This window comes from Macrobrachium nipponense, chromosome 14, assembly GCF_015104395.2.
Source record: "Macrobrachium nipponense isolate FS-2020 chromosome 14, ASM1510439v2, whole genome shotgun sequence".
NCBI classification, from domain to species: Eukaryota; Metazoa; Arthropoda; class Malacostraca; order Decapoda; family Palaemonidae; genus Macrobrachium; species Macrobrachium nipponense.
This window is the reverse complement of record NC_087207.1, coordinates 91,541,229-91,564,226: the sequence shown is the minus strand read 5'-3', so window position 1 is coordinate 91,564,226 and position 22,998 is coordinate 91,541,229. Positions and strand designations below refer to the sequence as shown.

At 40.9% G+C, this 22,998-nt stretch overlaps 2 protein-coding genes across 2 annotated transcripts in view; one reads left to right on the top strand and one right to left on the bottom strand.

Annotated features, from left to right (window-relative positions):
• Positions 1-22,998, top strand: part of LOC135226305 (rRNA N6-adenosine-methyltransferase ZCCHC4-like) — a 109,705-nt gene that overhangs the window by 38,032 nt on the left and 48,675 nt on the right. The gene's annotated exons all lie outside the window — the stretch shown is intronic.
• LOC135226617 (rRNA N6-adenosine-methyltransferase ZCCHC4-like) lies at positions 35-18,461 on the bottom strand (the record flags this gene model as incomplete). The annotated part of the gene is given in 5 exon segments (XM_064266332.1): positions 35-1,790; positions 14,299-14,490; positions 14,773-14,939; positions 16,079-16,189; positions 18,339-18,461. Coding segments are annotated over 5 exon segments (1,073 nt in total), but the record flags the coding sequence as incomplete, so codon positions are not given.

Genomic DNA, 22,998 nt, shown 5'->3' with positions numbered 1-22,998 from the left:
AACTATTTTCAGTGTTGCATGAGCATCTCCTTAGTCCCTCTTTTTTCAAGGCAGTAATGGAGAATGTATTTAAGAGTTTGGGTACAGTTTCCCATAAAGTAAAATTATTTATTTATGGTAAATTTCAGTGTCCAAACCCATGGCCAAAAAGCAATAAAGCATTATATCAAATTTAAATAGAATTATACATTTTCTCTACAAAATCACTTTAAAACTTCTTTCAATAAATGTATGATGAAACATACTAAAATTGTTTTTTCCACAAAATATCCTTGCAATATATGAGGGTGTGTCTTGTAAGCCGGCAGATACAGTTATTTTGGATTACACTATTCGAGAAGAAAGCAAGCCAATAAACAAGTTTATTTTGCACAAAAATGGAAGGTAATGTTATAAAGGAACATAGAGAAAAGGTAGCTATCACAGATCCCTGAAGTGTCGGCATATAACTCAGGCTACTGGTTTGTTCTTTTTCTTTGTATGGTGTTACATTGCATGGAACCAGTGGTTATTCAGCAACGGGACCAACGGCTTTACGTGACTTCCGAACCAAGTCGAGAGTGAACTTCTATCACCAGAAATACACATCTCTCACTCCTCAATGGAATGGCCGAGAATCGAACACGCTCCCACCGAGGTGAGAAGCAAACACCAAACCAACCACGCCACCGAGGCGCTAGGCTACTGGGATGGCTATGAGCCAAACCTTTGTTCTAGAAAATAATTTTTTTAGTTTTTGAAATATTCATCAGGCAACATTTCCCCAAATTTGATCATGCTTTCAGAGTTGGATTTTAATTTTGTTGTCTGGATGACCTGCTTTCCCTTTACTCCCAATCCTTGTAACTTATTTCTCCATGTGATCACTTATAACTACCCCTCCTTGTGAAGATTCAAGCCCACAGCATTCTTCAAATGGCAATTTTTTTTACATTTGTTGATTGTTTACCTTGTGCCGTAACTACAAGAAGACACATACATACCTTTGTATTGAAATTAAATAAAGGCGCATCTAAAAGCAAAAATGCCTTTTTAAAGAAAGTATCCACATTAACTATAAAATCTAGATGACAAGCATAGATCTACAGAAGCTCCTGCAGTATTCTCATGATTTTGTAGTAGTTAAAAATTTTTTAATTCCAAATTTTGGCAATGATAAAATGCTTTTGTATATTGAACAAATTTATTATATAACTCCAAATATGCATATTACAGATGGATTTCTACTATTACCTGTATGTCAAATCATTTCCAATTTCCTCCAAATTTCCTTCCTTCACATCAACACAATCTTTTTTTAAAAGTGACAGTCATGCTTTTCCTTTGGTGTGCTTTTTACTTTTCTTTTTGTTCTGGATTACTTTCTTTTTTCCTTTCTTAATACCTGTTAGGTTTTCCTTATTCATCTTAGGTGACTGTGGCTTTGAACTTTTCCTGAACTGCTTCTTTTTGTAGACATCTGACTTTTTTTCAGGTGAACTTGCATTTGCATTATCCTTTGCTGTCCCAGAATTCTTTGCCAAGGCTTCACTTCCATTACTTACTTGATTGCTTAGAATTCGTTTGTTCTTTTTGCCTGTTTTTATGATTTTGTCTGCTCTCTGATTTTTCACAGGTAATTCATTTTTATTATCTGCTTGATCACTAGAAACAAATTTCTTCTTCTTTTTCTGCTTTTTCTTTTTATTTGCTTTCAGGCTTCTTCCAGGATCAATTCCACCGACGCCTGCAGAATGGTTAAACTTCCTTTTCTTGTTTTGTGTATCAATTTCAGACACACTAAGTGATCTCTGAAACATAAACATACAGACATTACTTGATGATTAAAGGTGTGAAAAGGTTGTTACACGAAAGTGACATTTTTAATCAATTTGTAGTTTTAGAGCTAACAAACCTGAGGTCTTTACAATAGGATTAATCATTTTGTATTTTTTACAGCTAACAAACCCGAGGTCTTTACATTGTGATAAATCTTCTGGCGCCAGCTGGAAACCAGTTAAAAAATTCAGACTGTATATGCAAGGAATCTGTGGCATTTGGCATCTAAGGCGTAGAAGAGGTGGAGAGTGGTCACCGACCACGCGTAAACCCCTTGACATAATTAGTCTTTCTTCCAACCCAGGATTATTAGAGGTGGGCAGTCAACATTAAGACCTCAGGTCTTTACAATAGAATGGACTCATACATGGAGGGAGGTATAATAATCCTAAACCGACTGGATGTTCAGCACACCCTTCCCAAAATTGAGTCTTCTAAAGAAGGGGGTTTAACCCTGTGAGAGATTAGATATATATATAGGTATCTAAAACTCAGTCCACTGGGAGTAAATACAATGAGACATGTCCAGGTTCATTTGTATACATGGAAGATGAAGAGCTTTATCTTCATCTGTTCAAGCAACAAACTACACCAGCCACAAGCAAAGGGTATGGAAAGAGGAGTATACGCTACTGAGCAGTAGATTTATATGTTGTATGGAACATAAAAATAAGTGCTGTAACAAGTAAGATTGCTGTATTCACCTGCATCAAGCCAGTTCCAGTGTATGACTGTGTCTAATATTTGAGACCCACCCATAGGAATGAAGAATGTAAAAAAGGGAAAGAAAGAGATCAATCATCTCACTCGCTCTCTCTTCCACACAATCATCTTTGGCATGATATGAACTGCCCTGCCAATGGCACTGGATGAGCTCCACAACTTGTTGGGCAGCCACCACCAGACCCAAGGAGAAAGTATCTAAGGACCTGCAAGCAAAATCCTTCAGGTAAAAGGAAGTGGTAGTGGTCTGCCGAAGCCAAGCGCCAGCATTCAAAATCTTATGAACAATTAAGTTCTTCTTAAAGGACAGAGAGGAACTTATTCCTCTAATTTCATGTGCTCTTGCATGCACAGTATTTGTGACAGAACTTGAAAGTGACGAGTAGGCTTGTCTAATCACCTCATGAAGCCAAAATGATATGGCATTCTTGGACACTCCCTTCTTGGCTTGGTCTGTGCTAACAAAATGTCTACATCATCTAGGTCTTAAGTGGCGAGTCTTCTTTTTTTTTATATATATATATATAGATAGCAACGCAGTGCTCTAATTGGACACAGCAATAACTCTTGAGGATCATTGTCAACAAACTCCTTCAGGGAAGGAATGGAAAACAAAGCAAATCTGTCATTGTGAACCGAAGGATTTTGAGTGTTAGCCACAAATCCGGGACATACTTGAAGGCTATGGACCTCAAACCCATGGTGTTTTAAGTCATAAATAATCTATGCCATGAAGCTCTCCAACTCTCTTTGAGGAAGCCAAGGCCAGGAGGAAAACTTTTTTCAAAGTCAGTTCCTGTCTGACGATCAACATAGTGGTTCAAAGCTCTTGAACAACGTAGGTATCTCCCAGGATGAAGTGATGTCCACGCCTTTTAGATGTAGAACTAAACCCAAGGCAGGCCGATAGCCTTTGATAGCAGACACAAGAGATGCTTCTCAGCTCCAAGGAAAATCAGAAAATCCACTATCTGCTGAATAGAAGTTATGAGTGGAGAGAAACCCCGTCAACAACACCAATCACAGTAGATGCAAAGATCTAGGTAGCCAGACATCTGAGTCGCTGCGCTGCAAGAAAAGCCTCTTGCTTTTAAGAGATACTGGACAGTCTCCAGCCATGAAGAGATGGGGACCCTACCTATTGGTGGTACCTCTCCAAATGAGGTTGGCGGAGAAAGTTGTGCCAAGGAGGAATTTCTCTCGGAACCACTGACAGAAGAGAGGTCTGGGAACCAATTCTTGCCACAAAGGGGCTACCAGGGTCATCCTGATTCCTGGAACCCATCACTCTGTTCAGGAAATGACGGATTAGGCAGATCGGAGGGAAGGCATGCACTCCTAGATCGTCTCAGGGATAATGAAGGGACTTCTCCACTACAGCAAACAGATCTGGGTCCACTGAACAGTAAACTTCTAGTTTCCTGTTGAAGGACGTTGCAAAGAGGTTTAACATGGGTCTTCCCCATAGGAGAAATAGCTTGTCAGCCACCACACTGATGTAACTCAACTGAACAAGTGAAGTTGGTAAGACACCAGCCACCCCTTGTTCCCATATGCTACCACCATGGTATTGTCTGACATCAAAACAATGCCCAAAGCTCTTCGAGATGAGCACCCCAACATTTGGAAGAGGCGTCCAAGAACAGGAGTAGATCCGGAGGGGGCGAATGAAGAGGGAGTCCCATTGTCAAGTTCTGGTCATCCAACCACCACAGAAGGTGGCTTCTTATCTCTGCTGACAGAGGGACCTAAAGCTGAGGGGAATCTCCTGCCAGGGACCAACACTCTTAAGTTTCATTCTCCACTGCAGGAAACGAATGTGAAGACAACCATGAGGAACCAACTTCTTGAGAGAAGACAACTGGTGAGCTGGTTACTCCCCCCTCAAAAAGAAGGAGCGAGTGACAGTCCTGAATTTCTGTAACCTCTGGTCTGATGGAAAAACTCAATAATGCTGTATCTATCACCATTCCCAGGTACAGAATCCTCTAGCTAGGAAGTAGATTGGAAGATGAGGAATATAAGACAGTCAATACTATCAATCTGAAAGAGTCAAATCCATGAATCTGTATGTAACATACCTCAATTAAAAATTAGTGGTGGGGTTGAACACCTCTATGTTCCTGCTATAAATCTGAGGTTATGACTTGGGAGGTGGAGAGGGACCAGCTCTCGTAACCCTTGGCCTTAACCTGAGAAGCCTGATCTGAATCATGCCCTTAAAAGAAACTCTGCCATCATAACAATCATCATTCCCCCTAAAGTTGAGTGAGGTAAAGTCTCTGAAATATCACAATTTGTTGAAATTTGTATTTTTCCTAACTATACAAACCTGAGGTCCTTTAACAATAGGAATATACTTTCGGCGTAGCTGGAATTACGGCCGTTGAATCTTGAACAAGGTGGTTAGGCAGTAACTACCATGGGGCAGGCTAGCCTGCCCGGATGTAAACACTCCACTTTGCCTTTTGGCCCAGGTTCAGATTGAAGGGTGGCATGAGGTGGGCATATTTGTTAAAGGACCTCAGGTTTGAATGGTTAGGGAAAAATACAATTTTCAACAAATTGTTATCTGTTCTGATACGTAATACAAACCTTTCGGTCCTTTAACAATAGGAAGACTCACTGGTTGGTGGGAGGAATCTGAGTGAGCCTCTAGAACTGACTGGAGTTCTTCGCACCTAGCCTACTCCTCCTGGTCGTAAGAGCGAGGAGGAGTGCCTACTGCCTCTGACAACTTGATCGGAGTATAGGAGCTGCGTGCTCAAGAGTCAGACTTCTGGACCTTTTCGAAATGAGTGAGGGATCGTGACTCATCCGAAAAAGGGATGTAAAGAATATTGGTCTCGGAGACATTAATGCAAAGTTCTGGGGAGGGTTTGCATTATTGTCAGTCTCCTTCCTCCCCTTGCTAGAGGAAGGAGCGGGATTGCTTCTATGATTCTGATAAGAAACATAAAAAGGATGCTTATGTATAGGCTTACCACATCAATCATCCGACCACCCAGTGTGAGTTCGAGTCCTATCCTCAACCCGAAGGATGAGGAATGGAGAGATGAGGCTTGGAAGGGGGAGAGCCAGTCACTCTCGCATCCTTCTTACCTCTACACCAGCACACCATGGACGAGATGCAACTTGTCCTGTCAAGGAGCTGGGTAAGCAAACACATCTTGCAAGCATCCACCACTGGTCCAGGGAAATGAGGTTCCAAGGACCTGTGGGCAGTCCCGGAGGGAAAGAAGGATATGGTCGCGATGACCTATCCATCTTCCTGTCCGACATATTCTTCGGAGTAGATGTCCAGTACCCATACTGGTCTATTTGTCTGCAGCGAAGTGTCTCGCGGTCTTGTATCCCACTGCAGGGAAGTGTCTCGTGGTCTCGTACCCCACTGCGGCGAAGTCTCTTAGTCTCCGCAGTGGATAAAGACACCGACACTCCATGGTGGGTGTCGATGGTTATGGGTACCGGAACACGCTAGTAGGACGAAGTAATAACTGATCTGGAACTACCGATACAAAGTCCACAGTGTAGCTCGTGACGGTCTTGGAAGCTTCGACTGACTGCGTTCGGTTGTGTGAGGCGAGCTGTCCAAGCATCCGAGGCATAGTCACATGACCCTCGCCTTTTGAAGGGTTATGCTGAGAGACCGTACAAGTCGTCTATCTGTTGCCAGATAGATGATGATTCTCTCAAGGCATGTGCCCAACAGGAGAAAGTTAATTGCCTTCTAGAAACCGAGGTCCTGATGGCAAGACAGGAGTTCTCATAGTAGTTGAATCTCAACTAAGGAGAAACAACACTATGTGCCGTTGAAGACGAAGGTGATAGGTGAATGCCGACCTACGTCTTCACAGCTGAATTGAGAGAAGTAACTGAAGATTCTGAACGTAGAAAAGTCCCGCCGATGACACTAACCCGCGAAGACGGCTTAATCCCTGTGATTTACAAAGGACTGAAAATGCTAAACCGCTACTTCATTGCTGTTCGGTGAGAAGTCGGAGTTGCAATGAAAGCGGAGCACTTTTCAGTAATGAAAACACAGGGATTGTACTGCCTGAAGAACTGCTTCTCACGGGCTGAATCATCATCTTCTTCCCAGCTTTATCCAGGGAGGACATCTATATACTTGGAAGTAGAGCTGGCAGGGTGGAGAACAAGTGATGTCTTCTGTTTTACATCTACAATTTGGGGTGAACAATGAACAATTGCACACCTACGAATACGAGATATATTTAGAAGACAAACTCAGATGTCTAAAGAAATCATTCCGCATTATTGCAGCAGCAGGTGTGATGCAGCGGGAGACTAGGCTACAGACTTCTGTTACCGTGTGGTAAACACAAAGATGATAGCGAGTCTATTGAGATATCTGAAAATTCTCGCAATGTCCAAGGTGATGCAGTAGAGATGGTCATTCACTTATGAGAGAATTCCAGCCAACCAGAGACCTAAGTCTGTGATTGCCGGGCAGAGATTCAGTTCGGTAGTCAATCATTGCAGAGGAGAGAGACATAATCTGACCATGGTATCTCGGAGAGCCAGCTGGTACTAGGCTGCGGCAGGCAGTCGCCCATACACCGCTAGCTCTCGCTCACTCGTCATCCTGAGTTGCCAGGTAACCCTTCCAAGAAGGAATGCGTTTGGCTAGAACCATCGAGTGCAAAAAAATACGCTCGAGCATTTGCATTTAACTGAAACGGATTTCAGTGAATGCAAACACTGAGGTGTTGTTGTTGTAACAATACCGTAAGTATCTCAAGATCGAAGCTGGTAACTCTTGGGAGGTTTGCAGGGCAGTCCTGAGTTGCCGTTCAATTAACCCTTAAACGCTGAGCCGGTATTTACGAAAGTGTCTCCCGTATGCCGGCGGCGTTCGCGAATGAGCGCCGAAACGGGAAAATTTTTTTTCAAAAAATCACAGCACACTTAATTTTCAAGATTAAGTTTTCTTTTTTTTTTTTTTTTAAATCATTCCCTGAAGTTTAGTATGCAACCATCAGAAATGAAAAAATATCATTATCATATATAAATAGTGGAGTATATGACAGCGCAAAAAAAGAATTTCATATATAATTGTATACAAATCGCACTGTGAGCAAAACGGTTAAAGCTAATGAGTTAATTATTTTTTCGTTGTATTGTACACTAAATTGCGATGATTTTGGTATATAACTAATTGTAAAATGATCAAAACAACACAGAGAAAATATTATCACAATATGATGCATGAATTCGTAATGAGCAGACGTAAAAAAAAGCAGTTTTCAAAAATTCACCATATATCGAAATACTGTGCTAGAGACTTCCCGTTTGTTGCAAAATGAAGGTAATTGTTTGAATATTACTAGACTGTAAGTGTTGTAGCTTACAATTGCAGTTTTCAACCATTTCGGTCAAGTTAAAGTTGACTGAAGGTCGAATTTTTTCTATTTATCGTTATTTATAAGAAAATATTTCAAAACTGATAAAAGCTACAATCATGGGTTGTTTTTTGTTGTATTCTACATGAAATTGTGCACATTTTCATATATAAAACTTTATGTAACGGCTAATTTAAAAGGGTGCAAACATTACAACAATCGGACGAAAAAATTTCTGATTTTTTCGTTAAGAGTTACCGTGCAGACGTAAGGAAAATTTTTTTCAGAAATTCACCATAAATCGAAATATTGTGTTAAGACTTCCAATTTGTTGCAAAATAAAGGTAAATGATTGAATATTACTAGAATGTAATAGTTTTAGCTTACAATTGCGTTTTTTTACCATCTCTGTCGAGTCAAAGTTGACCGAAGGTTGATATTTTGGCACATCGTTATTTATATGAAAATATTTCAAAACTGATAAAAGCTACAACCATAGTTTGTCTTTTCTTGTATTCTACATGAAATTGCACACATTTTCATATATAAAACTTTATTTAATGGCTAATATAAAACTGTGCAAACATTACGACATTCGGACAAAAAAATTTATGATTTTTTCGGCAGTAACCACGCAGACGTAGGATAGTTTTTTTCTAAAATTCACCATAAATCAAAATATTGTGCTAGAGACTTCCAATTTATTGCAAAATGAAGGAAAATGATTGCGTATTACTAAAATGTAAGTTTTAGCTTACAATTGCACTTTCCAACCATTTCGGTAGAGTCAAAGTTGACCGAAGGTTGAAATTTTGGCTCTTATCGTTATTTATATGAAAATATTTCAAAAATTATAAAAGCTACAACCATGGGTTGTTTTTCGTTGTATTCTACATGAAATTGCACATATTTCTATATATAAAACTTTATGTAATGGCTAATATAAAACTGTGCAAACATTACAACAATCAGACGACAAAATTTCTGATTTTTTCGGAAGAGTTACCACCGCGCGGACGTAAGGAAAATGTTTTTTTCATAAATTCACCATAAATCAAAATATTGTGCTAGAGACTTCCAATTTGTTGTAAAATGAAGGTAAATGATTGAATATTACTAGAGTATAAGAGTTTTAGCTTACAATTGCGTTTTTCGACCATTTCGGTAGAGTCAAAGTTGATCGAAGGTTGAAATTTTGGCACTTATCGTTATATGAAAATATTTCAAAACTGATGAAACCTACAACCATGAGTTGTTTTTTGTCATATTCTACATGAAATTGTGCAAATTTCCATATATAAAACCCTATGTAACGGCTAATATAAAATGGTGCAAAATTATGTCAAAGTGACGAAATAATTTCTGAGATGTGTTGCTGATGCTTTTTAGTGCGAGAAGAAAGAAATTCGCATTTGCACGCCTAGGTAATGATTGTAAACAAAACACAGCTTGATCCGTGAACTCCCAGCATCCCCCAAGGCGCGTGATTCAAAAGTTTTTGCCTAGTAGGCCTATAAGTATTTTTCCGCGAATTTTTAAAACTTTTTTTTGTTGTCGTTTGGTACGTCGGTTCGGCACCCGACAGACAATTTTCGTCGACGTTTAATACGTCCAATCAGCGTTAAGGGTTAAGAAGATACTATTTGTCTTGGTCACAACTCGTAGAGTTAACTACGGTATGTGCCTACACCTCGGACAATTCAACTGATAACAGAAGCATGTCGCGAGGGCAATGTACGTAGTATATTTGTAGGTTCCTGTATATAGACCTCCATCCTAAATTCTCTTCCATTCAAGGAACAAGAATAAGGACTGGAAGCCGACACCCCTCATTCTCTAATGAAGAGAGCAAAGGAGAAGTTTTCCCAAAGGAAGACTTCTTTGGTGAAAACAGGATACCAAAGACGATAGTTAGAGCCAAACTGGATGTTCACACCCGTTCTTCTCTATCCCGGGGTTGGCCGCTTACTGAGGTGACGGACCATCAGGACCATCCAGGCTAAGCCCCTCCCGAGATATTCTTCCTTCAGCAGCAGTGCTTCTCTCAAATGCTAGAAATTCCAGGAATTCGAGCCTTCGGCGAGATTCCCGATTATCATAGTAACAATTATCTGGGATTCACATCTCGCCGACTCTGGACCGTGGTTTCGCCCAAGTGTTTGCAGATCGTAGAAAACCAGAACACTCGGAGAGTGCTAGAAACTCCGAAGAATTCTCAGCACTCGGCGAAACCCCCACCGAATTCGTCCGACGATCATCGGGCGGTGGTCCTCCCGATTCCCGTAGAAATCGAGGACAGGGCAAGATCCTTCCTCAACGACGGGGACTTACGTCCGGTAGGGCCCGAAGGTCCCCCCAGGAACGCAGTCCCCGACGTGGAATCCTACGGAGAACGCTCTGCAGTGGGGCTGAGCGAGCACCTGACAGGAGAGAGCTGATATCGTCCTCCGACACGTCCCAGTCCTCGTCGAGGTCGAAACCTCTCAAGAGGACCAAAGGAGGAGCCCACCCCGGTCTGTGTGCCTGATCCAGCCGGACCGTCACGTGAACGGCGGTTATGGTCACTCCGCTGAGGAGGTTGAAGGGACAGGTGAGGAAGACCTGACGCTCCTACCCTGCCTACTAGCAGAACCAGTAGGCTGGGAGGACTGCAGGCAGTCACCAACCCATGGTGGCGATCGAGCTGCAGGTCTGGACCAGCGGTCTTCTTGCGAAGAAATGCTGGACCAAGGAACGGGGCGTCAGTCTCTTATGTTACGAGAGCTCCTGGTGAGTCACCTGGGTGACTCCCACCAGTCTTCCGCTCCGTGCCTAGATCCTGGCGCCGAGCGAACTCGGTTGCCTGGGTCTTGGCTGCTGGTGACCGTACACTTGGTACCTCTCGCGAACGAGAGGCCGAGACGGTACCTGGTGTCGAGGCAGAACCTCTGGCGCCAGGAGAGGAGGTACTGGTGTTAGCTGGTACCCCTCCGGTCCCCATCATCATCTTCCTTGCAGAAGGAGACACGGGCCCCGTTCCCAAAGGAACAGGAGGACCAGCGGAAGCCCCAACTGTCCCACCGGAGTGGGACAGACCCTTAGAGGTCTCTGAGTGAGACTTCTTAGGTGGGGGGGAGGAGGCTACCTCCTTCTTCTTCGGCTGGGGGGGCCTCGGAAGTCAAAGGGGAAGAGGCGGCAGAAGACGACTGCAACACCTTCCTCTTCTTCCTGGACTTCCTCTTCGCCAGTTCCTCAGGACAACTGACAGGTCCTCCGCCCAGGACAGAGTTGGGGCAGTTGCCAAAGCAACACGGCCCAACTGCACCTGTCCGGAGAGACCTGCAGGAGTAGCAGTGGAGAGAACGCTTCCTCGAGGAGGGCTACGAAACTCCTACCTGGCAGGTGAAGCGTCTGCCACCCCCGAGACTGTTCACGCGTCGTCTGGGTGGGGCTGTCTCTGAAAGAAAAGGATTAATTAAAGAGGGCTGGATGGCCCGCCTCCACCAGCTCTGCGCACATGGACCCGCGGGAACGTCACGTCAACCCTGGGCACAGGACGACCGCTGCGAGAGTGAATGCCGGTCTGACGAGTCACCCGAGCGACTCCTACCATCTTCCGCTCCGTGCCTGGGTCCTGACACGGTGAGCGAACTCCGAGTCTGGACCCTGTCTGCACGGGTGATCACAGTAACGCTCGCAAGCAGGCAGCCGAGACGGTTCCCGGTCCAGAGGTGGAACCTTCGGAACCGGGAGAGGAGTTACCAGCGGTGGCCGGTACCTCCATGGTCCCCGTCTGCTTCCTCCCCGAAGAAGGAGAGACAGGACCCACTTGATGAGCTCTCTTCCTCTTCGGTTTCTCCTTCTGCCAGACTTCTACCATTAGGAGTAGATAACCTCACAGGGCAGCGTGACAGCTTCGTCCAGTGACATAACTCCCGGGTAGTAGTGGTAATGAAAATGATTATCAGTGGGGGATCAGTTAACACACTCAAGGATCGGTACGCAACATGCTACGAGTCATAGGTACAATTCCAAGGTTAGGATCACCAATACGAAGAGCATCCAACCAATATTGCTGAAAACACAATCACCACTAGTCTGTAAAATAAGGAAAATAATATTAAAGTAATGAGGATACTCCTCACACATCCAAGGGCACTGCCCTCCGAAGTGAGAGGAGATCCCCCAACATCAGCACTGCATGCCCATCCTTCTACCTTCTTCCGATAGTAAGTGAAAGGAAGAAGAGAAATTACCATAACAACAAAACACGAACAAACCTTGAAGTTTCCTTGGTAATTCCCAAGCGCAAGCGTGATTTCCGGATGAATACATGCCCCGTTACAGGATCAATATCACTTACGTTAAATACATGTCTCATCCTCACGATAAATACATATGTTGTCCTCAGGCAGGTCTGAGCTAGTGTTAAAGGGCAAAAGAATGTAAATATGTTGGCATACCTTAGCCGCCGGCTCTTAACACAAGTAGAGGGGCGGTTACAAAGGCTATCACAAAAAGTGGGTTTGTATATTAATTGAAAAACCAAGGACAAACCTTTGTTTAGTATTAATATCAAACACCGTATATGCATAATTATTTAAATACAAAAAATAAACCAAAAAGGATCCCACCGGGAAAAAAGATCAACGACCAGTCAGACGGAGCTCACAAACACACGTCTTCCTCGGAAGACGGCCGAAAGTAAAGTGGAGGTGTTTACATCCGGGCAGGCTAGCTTGCCCCACAGTAGTTACTGCCTAACCACCTTGTTCAAGATTCAACGGCCGTAATTCCAGTTACGCCGAAAGTATATTCCTATTGTTAAAGGACCGAAAGGTTTGTATTACGTATCGGAACAATCTACTGTTTGTGCCTTTCTTGTGTTTTACCTCCTACAAATATTCACTTCAGTTTCCCTTTTCATACTTCTCATCCAAAATAAGTTAAGATCTTCCAACTCCTATGGTGCCTGCAAGAACTCCATAAACAATGGCATGAACTAGTATTCTCCCAGACCTTGTGCAAAATTTAAGTTCTGACCATCCCCATTTCATCATATTTATCTCTTTTTACCTATGTAACTTGCATAATTTCCTTTATGGTACCATTTCTGACTATTCTGCCATCTGCCACCTAATACTAACATTCATCTTACAGCTTTATTTTTAAATCTACACAATCTTTTAGACAACTTCATTGTCATACCATGAATTTTGTCCATATAGCAATATAGATCGTACTAGACTTTAACTATAATCCTTTGTATGCAATTCCAGTCTATTTGATTTCCAAATATTCTTCAGCCTGCTCACTGCTTGATTTGGCCTTTTTAGTCTTTCAATAAATTCAAACTCAAGAGAACTTGTACTAAGTATCATTGCTATTAAAAATGTGAAAGTGAAAGATTCAGTTTCACTAATCCCCTCTCCATCTAATGTTATTTTACCCACTGTACATAATGTACGGATACCCGTTAGTTTATCCAAGTTCCATTTCTCTACACATAAGACACCTCCTATTTTAAGAAAGCTTGTAAATCTTAGGGTGTTCTACTGACTAAAAATACATCTGAAGTATAAACTTTCTTTAGCTATTGCAACCTAAACATAGAAGAAAAATCTTTGAATACCTTTTTCATGATAAAATCTGTGATGACCAAACAAGGATAAATTACATTCCCTTGTAGCAACTAACTATTTACAGCAAATTTACTCAAGATACCACTGACACTGCATCTATTTTGTCCATAGGAAACTTTACATATCTAACAGGATTGCCATAGTGACTCAAGACCTATAATATTGGTCTGTGGACAAAGTCAAATACCTCCTTGTGAATTCCAAGCCTCAGTAGTTTTTAAGATCTAAGGGTGGACACAAAAAGTGTGGACAGACAAACAAAGCCATCTCAATAGGTTTCTTATATAGAAAATTAAAAACAGTGACCCCACCTAGGGATTGAGTTGAGAAAAAGAACAATCTGTTCTATCTATCAGTCTATCTGATTCAGGGTTCTTGCACTACATTTCCTATTTCCCCTTCATCCTTAATATACAAACCATGAGATTCTTAATATCCCCAAATGCCTGGGATCTGGGTGCATTTCTATATTGTACCTACCCATTGCCATAAAATCTATGAATTCAGAGGCTAAATGTACTCAAGGGTAGTCAGTTCCTTGTAACATGCAGTTCCTAAGTGACCAGGGCCAATGACCACTGCCATTGACTATTAGTGAAAGTGCTGACGCATTTCCAGCCAGCAAGAAATATATTACATCTTGATTTGCAAAGGTCAAGGAATCCAGTTAAAAAATACTAAAAACTACAAAATAAAGCACTAACAACCCCTTATTTTTTGTCTATTGTACAAATATAAACCTTGCAATTCTAAATGATGCTACTGACACTTACCTTTCTGTCAGGACAGTCAACTCTCTTGTGTCCTTCCTTTCCACAACTGTGGCACAAGAAGCTCTTGACTGTATTCTCTGCATCTCCACACTTGTGGTCCTGTGGCTGACACTTTTGACATCCTGAACAATGATTCCAAGAAGGTTTCACGCACTTGTTACAATCATCACAGTGTTTGTATGTCCTCCCATCCTGAAAATTCATTAAATAAAAAAATCTTGTTGCATAAAAATATTTATATATTTCAAAACAAAATATGTAAAATCAATCTCCATAAAGTTGCTTAATATCTTTCCTAAGAGCAACATTAGTAATTCAGTGACAGAAACTCATGATAGATACAACAGATGCTATAAATATTCTAAACAAGACTGATAGTAGAATGAAGAAGGATGATGGTTTAGCTTTAATGATTATATGGAGATATACAGCACAAATTAAAAATATTTTCACTCCACAGATGAGCAAACTCACCTTAGACATGCAGCCTTTACATTTATTACAGTGTTTATTTGTAGACTGGACCCATCTGTCGCAAATATCACACAATCTATATCCTTTATTTTCTGGTAATGCAAACAAAGAGGGGCGATCGTTGACAAAAACTCTGACTGCAGATCCTTGGGCCATGCCCTTTGGTCCTGAAAAAAAATAGATGTATAAGTATTGCATACAGCATATCATATTTTTAGATAAATTGGTATTTTTCCTTGGTATATGAACTATAGCCTTTCACATTGTAATATTCCACAACAAGGGCTGGAAACAATGAAACTAGCAACATGGTAGTTAATTTATGTCATCCATTCACCAGCTAAAAAACTAACACTGTTGCTTTGGTTTGTATGCCTAGGAAAAACAAAAATTTCTTTGATAATTTAGTACTTGTTCCTTGGAAATACAACCTCAAACCATTGCCCTTATCATAAGAGACTGGTTCTTAGGTGGGAGGGCAGTCTCAAGTTGAATCTCACCCAGAAATGTCATGTTCTGCCAAGATAGTGAGCAGGGGGCCAATGACTGTCTTCCTTGCAAGAACGATAAAGCTCTGAGCCAGGGTGAGATGTGTTTGTATTGTCCCTCTACGGAAAAAACTTTAGAGAACCACATGCTGCCCTAAAGAAAAGGTAGCACAAGTGCAGAAGAGAGATACTAGAATCTGGATTAATCATAAAACAAGGAGTTCAGATTATAGTTCTACAACCAGCCAATTCCATTGGTAAAGCAGAGCGCAGGCATTACATCTTATGAGCTGCAGCTCTAAGATGGGAGACACTATTGTGTAGCTTACAATAAAACTGCTTCATACTAAAAACAAACAACATAAATTTTAATCCACCTTGGGTAGCTATCTGGATTGTCTGCCCCTTTACGTAACAAGGCACTCGCATAATACTACTTCAGCTACCTCTCTCCACTTCCCCCATGCACCTTTTATCCTACTGTCAACTTCAGCCTCATGTCCTCCCTCTTGGCTTAAAGTAGATCCTCTCCTCACGTCCTCCCCCTTGGCTTAAAGTAGATCATAAGTATTTACACTTTTCCACCTATTATATAATCAAGCCTCTTCTTTCTTGCATTACTATTCTGCCTGTATCTTCCCTACTGCTCACCAAAACCTCTATTTTACTTGTTCACTTCCACCTTTAAGCCACCCCTCTCTAAAGACTCCTGCCAGAGAGGGGTGGCTTAAAGGTGATGGTGGTAAAGCATTACTGAAAATAGTATAGAATAGGTCAAGTTTAAAGAATAGAAGTTGCCTTTGTATCCCTATACTGACCTGAAGAGTATAATGGATGATTATCATAATCCACTTGATAATCCAACATCACAAAGTTTGGCAGCTGTCCTAGGACCTGGGGCTCCATGAAGTATGGGAAAATGAAGAAAACTGAAAGAAAAAATATAAATAAAAAGTCAAAAGACAAAGTGGAATAATGTATCATACATACTGAATAACAGCAAAAATCCAGTGGAATACCACATAGAAAAGTAGCACAAAAGAAATATTTACAATTAATAAAACTATGAAAAACAACCTATGAAATCTTAACTTACAAGGCTTACATCCCTGGGAAAATATTCAAGTCAAAACTAAATAAAGGTCTAAACTATTACTAACAGTTTAACCACACATTGATTTACCATCTTTTACCCTTTCAAGGTTGAAGTTTATCTATGCCAAGGCAGTTTTACTTTTCCTTCATCTTTTTCAATCATAAAAACTACATACAGGTCAAACACTGAATTATGTGGATCTGAAAACATGGCTAAAACTTTTCCAAAAATATTTCCGGAACTTTCAAACTGCTAAAAAATAAAGAGAGATAGCTATAAACATTTTTTGGTAAACTAAATGAATGCCACCAATAAAATTCAATTTGGAAAAGGATAATCATAGTAGCCTATCCCTTTTATACAGCCCAATATATAAGGTATTATCAAACTTGAATATCATTCACAAAAACTTGCCAGTGTCTGTAAGTAGATATAAATTGTAGTACTGGTCAATGCAACAAAGTAAAGAAATCAGTTTCAATATCACGTTTGTAAGAGCATTATGTACTGTACTTCCCAGGACAGAAGATGCATCCAATTATGACTAACAAAAATTTTGAGAAAAAAAAAAATCTATAAACATTACACTAAGGTGGCAACATTCAAGGATTTTTTGTTTTTTTAGTGCACTGCATTCATTTAAATCACCGTTATTATACATTTATGAAGATCATCTTGAAATCTAATATTTTCACGAGAATAATAAATTTCTTCTACATTCTTGATATTTAAAATTGAAGTTTCAGTCTACTGTATGAGATGGAAGAATATTTGTACATTTTGGGAAAAATTCTACAAGATCACGGATGCACACCTCACCAGATTAGCTTTACCAGACTAAGCTGATGAACAGCTCTCCTAGGGCTGGCCCGAAGGATTAGATATTTTTTACGTGCTAAGAACTAATTGGTTACCTAGCGACGGGACCTACAGCTTATTGTGGGATCTGAACTGCATTATATCGCAAAATTAATTTCTAATCACCAGAAATAAATTCCTCTGATTCCTTATTGGCTGAGTGGAGATCGAACTCCCAACTACCGAATCGATAACCCACTCGTCCAACGAGGCACTCACCAGAGGAAGGTAAATCAATTGGGAAGTTTTCAAGACAACCAAAGGATTAAGGGTAAGGCTTCCATCACTTTATTTCTAGCTTTTAGCAATTTTTTTAATAAGTGTTATGGCTTACGTCGCACTTCAGGAACAGAACTCCGATCATAAACTCGGGAATGCCTGTAGAATCTTATCGAATGGTTGAGAGTACTTTATTAATATTTGAGTTTATATTTGTTCAGAAGGAAAACAAACTCAGAAGGAAAACAAACATTAAATCTTCACTAATAATTCATCTGGGATATTCCGAGAATCAATGTACGTATTCAAGTTCAAAACCAAAACCTACATAAGTTCATTTTTTTTACTATTCTCTACCTCTACAATTGCTGTACATCTATGGTATTATTCGCAATACCATGAAACATTTTTCACCCAGTTCCTGGTGGGAAACAGGTGATTACAGAGACAGTCCTAGCGTGTTAGCCATGTGTCACTTTTTTATACTGTAAGCCGATCACACCTAATGGCACATTATACAAGTGAACTTTCATAGATTAGGTAAGATTCATTCCAATAAATATCTAAATTGGATTACCAAACATACCAGATAAGCACAACTAATACTAACATGTATAACATAAAAAGAATTAAAATTTATAAATGAAATGGAAACATACTTATCAATCCTTTGAGATTTTGGAGGTCACAACATTTTCTGTGGCAAATCAAACTGACCAATTATGGACATATTTTTATTGTTTGCTTAGAATTTATTTTTCATAATTAAAAATGATTTGGTGTTTCAGTAAATTACAACACTGGAATTTGAAGAATTGGGAATTGAATTACAATGCATGATGTCACCTGAATCTCAGAGGGTTAACAAATGAAGAATATTAATTAAATACTTTTAGTTCACAAACCTGACAGCTGATTTTCTTCAGACAACTTATTAGCTACTCTCCATTCTTTCTGAATAGTAAGCAAATTGTGCGCCAGTAACTCCATTCTGCCACCAAATGGAGGGTCTGCTACCACCACCAACTCTGAAAAAAATAAAATGATCTGGTTTAAGCAAACAATTTGACATTACATATACATATTTAAATTCTGTAACTATGTCATCCACAAGAGTTACAACAACCACAATATTAAATACTGTACACTATATAATACCATTTACTACTGGTAACTCAAATATTAATTGAACCAGAATCAGAAGACCAATTAAGAATCACATCAAGGTAGCTCAAAAACAATGATATATTTTGAGATTTAAATATCTATGGGAATACTTGAACTTTCAAAAAATTAACTAATATTATAAATTATCATATACTCAATGTTCCTTAAAAATTGTTATTGCAATGTTAAATTTTATCTTCTGAAATGTTATAACACCTTTTCAACACACAAGTTTTAGAATTCTCTAATGAATTAATATGAACAATTAATGCTCGCAGACAAAAATTTCCACCTTGAATATTGATGGTGACATAAATATGCAATTTACTGTAGTTTAAGCACTACACAGATAAAAATTGACACAACACACAGAAAGGACATGAAATAGCCCTGTGTATGTGTGGTTATTTTTTACGTGTTAGTTCTAAGGTGTACAATGTAGTTACGGAATGTAATGTACTTGCTATATACAGGCACTTCTCATTTAATGACATACTTGTTTCATGACAACTCAGAGCTACAATGACAACATGAAGAGAGAGAGAGAGGAAAAACCATAATATGAAAATAAAAACATTGCCAATGTTGGCCAAGAGCAAGGCTATTCAGTGCCAATAATCTAGCCTGGCCTAGGTTTTGAAAACCTTGAAATTTATGGCTAAAACAATAAATAAGGCTTTAATATGATATTGTTATGATACAATAAAGTTTGTTCATACTTACCTGGCAGATATATATATAGCTGTATTTTCTGAAGTCCGACAGAATTTTAAAAACCTCCGGCACACGCAGTGGTCGGCCAGGTGGTTAGTACCCATTCCCGCCTCCCAGCGGGTATCAGGAACCATTCCCGTTTTCTATTCATAATTTTTATTTCCACTGTCCCCTGAGGGGAGGTGGGTGGGTACTTGATTATATATATCTGCCAGGTAAGTATGAACAAACTTTATTGTATCATAACAATATCATTTTGTTCATGAAACTTACCTGTCAGATATATATATAGCTGAATCCCACCGTTGGAGGTGGGAAGGGACAGAATAGAAGGATTTTGGGAAACAAATGCATGCAGATGATTTACATCTTGGTTCCACCTGTTAGCATAGCTGGCTTCGTGGTTATTGCCACGTAAGTCTGCTTGTGCTACTAGAGTTGCCAGCGGGTAGAGACCTATATAGCTGGTGCCACTCCAGATGATCTGTCCAACAGGGGCGAGACCACGACGTGACTAGACCATATTGACCATACCATGAGGGCTAAGAAGTAAAATAAATATATATATAAATATATATATCACCACCTGACCAACCTAGCCAAAGTTAAGGTGTGTTTAACTAAGGCTTAAGAGTTAGAAGTCGCCGTGTCGGCCACTCAACAACTAAATTAAGAGCTCTTCCTAACCATTTTCTACAGGATAGGATAAGTGGTACTTCTTGCCCCCAAGATTGTGTCTGCAGACACGTATGGCCCTAGCGAGCAGCAGATCTCATATGCCATCTTCACATCTCGCAGGAAGTGTGAACTGAACACAGAGTTGCTTCGCTAAAACATGGTACTCAGGATGTTGCTGAGTGCCATGCTCTGTTGAAATGCTTCCGAGGCCGCGCCCTCACCTCGTGAGCATTCAGATCAAAAGATTTCAAATCTTTGTGCAAACACAATGAAGGAGTATTTTTTGAAAGAACTCCTTAACACTAAAGCCAGGGTGTTCTTCGATATGGGCAAGTCTGGTCTTTTTCGGAACACTGCAGATTGCCCGAATGACTTCGACTTTCTTGAGTTTTATGTAGATAAAACTTGAGAGACCCGACAGGGCACAGGACTCTCTCTGGCTCCTGCCCACTAACTTGTGCCATCCTTGATTCCAAGCTCCTGGCCCAAGGACAAGAAGGGTTTCCATTCTTAGGCACAACGGAAGGCTTAGAGAGCACACCACCTTGTGTTCTCTAAAGCCAAACTTGTGACAATGGCTTAAAATCTCACTAACCCTCTTTGTCGTATCTAGGGTGGTTAGAAGAAGGCCTTCCTGATCACATGCAAGAAGTTAACAGGTAGGAGAGGTTCGAATGCTTTGACCTCAAGAACTTCAGACTAAGTCTAAGTTCCATATTGAAAGCTTCGATCTGGACATGCACAGTCAGTCCGTCTGTACTAAAGTCAGGTGACCGACCAGTTGACCAGTCAGACGAATCAAGGACAGCAAGGCTGTACCCTGAAGACCATAAGGCACTATTCTTCGCTGAAGGATGAGTGTCTGGACTGCCTGGGCGATTCAATCTAAGCAAACCTTGGGGTGTGTATCAACGCAACCCAACGTCGTCAGCGAATCAACTCCTGAGCAACTCCTGACTCGAGCTTCTGGTGCCAGGAGAAAGGAGCGAGGAGCAAAAAGGCGATTCAGTCCCGAAGGACGAATGCCTGACAGTCCAACCTGGTCTCATGTTACACGATCATCGGGGGTGTATAAACGCAACCGACTTCGTCAACAAGAAACTTAGGGCTACTATATGTCACCTGATCTCGCACGAGAGTCTGACTCCGAGAAAACAGGTGAGACAAAAAGTAGATGGTGAGCGAGTTTCGAGATTCCACAGAACTCAAAGATCAAGAAGGGCTTTGTTGTTTGACAGAAGCAAATCTCTGAGCCCAAAGGCCGTCCAACAACATATTTGCGTATTCTTTAATAGTTGTGACTGCCAGCTTATCCTTCTTCAGACGGAAAGGGAAGACGGTAATCTTATTCCTGTAAACATCTCGATAGTCTGAACGTAGTCGGACTCAGAGCGGAGAGGTTATAGGTACCTTTCGAGTTAGAGTAGACCGACTCTCTCAGAAAAGGTCCTTGGAAAGTGACTAGGAAGGACGTGACCTCTGGTGAATCCAGATCCTGAAGGCCAACATGGGGCGATCAGCGTCATTGTCGCTCCCGTGTGACGTCATAAATCATCTTTATTACATTTCCTAAGCGTTTGAAAAAGGGGAAAAAGAGACTAAACATCCATCCCCGTTCAATATCATAGGATGGCGTTTAATGGTACCGATCCCGGATCGAGAATAAGGGAGCAGAGAAGAAGCCTCTTCGTCCTCAACATAGCGAAGAGATGAATGAAAGGACGTCCCTAAAGTCTCCACAACTCTCAACATACTTCTAAAGAAAGATTCCACTCGGAAGTCAGTAGTTGCTGCCATCGATCGAGACGATTCGTACGGACTTTTTGCAATCCTGTAACGAAACCTCTAGAGGATCGTTACATTCTAAGCCTGTTGTTATAATAGGCTCTTTCTCGTAAACTCGAACAGGGACCGAGAGAAGATACTTCTTAAGATATGAGAGAGCTGTGGAATATCAGAGTTGATCTGGACCACTGGTTCCAAAAACTCGTTTCGAGGACTGGAGGGACGACCGAATTGCTTCTACTTCTTTCAGATTATGATCCAGGACATCTGAAACTCTATCCAAGTGTCGGCACCTTCTTTCTATCACCTCAGGTGAAACTTGACGCACTGAGAGATGTTCAGAATCATTCCTAGATCTTGAATAAAATTTCAGTTTCCCGTTTAGGAAAAAACTGTAGAGGTCTGAATTGCAGTATATTAGGGAAACAAACTTCTTCAGGAAGGAAAATGGTCCCCAGCAAGCTCATCCATTCCCTCCCCGAGTATGCTTACTTCCCTAATAAGGCTGCGCTTTGCTATGCAGGAGAGCATATAATAGTGCAATGTTGCGGTAGACTCGTAGTACCTATACCGTGCGGTAACAGCACCGAAAGGATTAAGAGATATCTCTGTTGAATCTTAGGCTAAAGTCCGTGATTGTAGGGCAGAGATACAGTTAGTCAGTCATCCCGTCAGGAGAGACAGACGTAAACTACCGTGGATGACAGCGAACGAGCTGGGACTGGCTCGGTTGGACTGGAGTGGACAGTGACAGCAGCAGCTACATTCGTCGTCTCTTACCGTTATGCGTGGGTTGCCAGCTACTCTAATCTACGAAGAAATAGGTCCGTTATTTTTTGAGCAGAAAGAGACTCTCAAGCTGGTATATTTAAGCGAAAACAGAAGGCGCTAAATAAATTATAAGTGCGTTTGTGTCGTCATAACACTATCATACAACGGTAAAAAGAAAAATCGGAAACTCCTGGTAGGCTGCAGGGAGTAACGATTAAATGCCCTTAAAATAAAGACAATAGACCTCTCGGTTGTCATCCGAAGAGGTAACTACAGCAGGCGTATATGACTTGAACCAACCAGTAGTAAAATAAATTGTTATGATGCAATAAAAGTTTGTTCATACTTACCTGGCAGACATATCTATAGCTGAATTCGGAAACACAGCTACATACATATCTGACAGGCAAGTTTATTGAACAAATCTTAGAGAATCGAAGCGGATAGCTC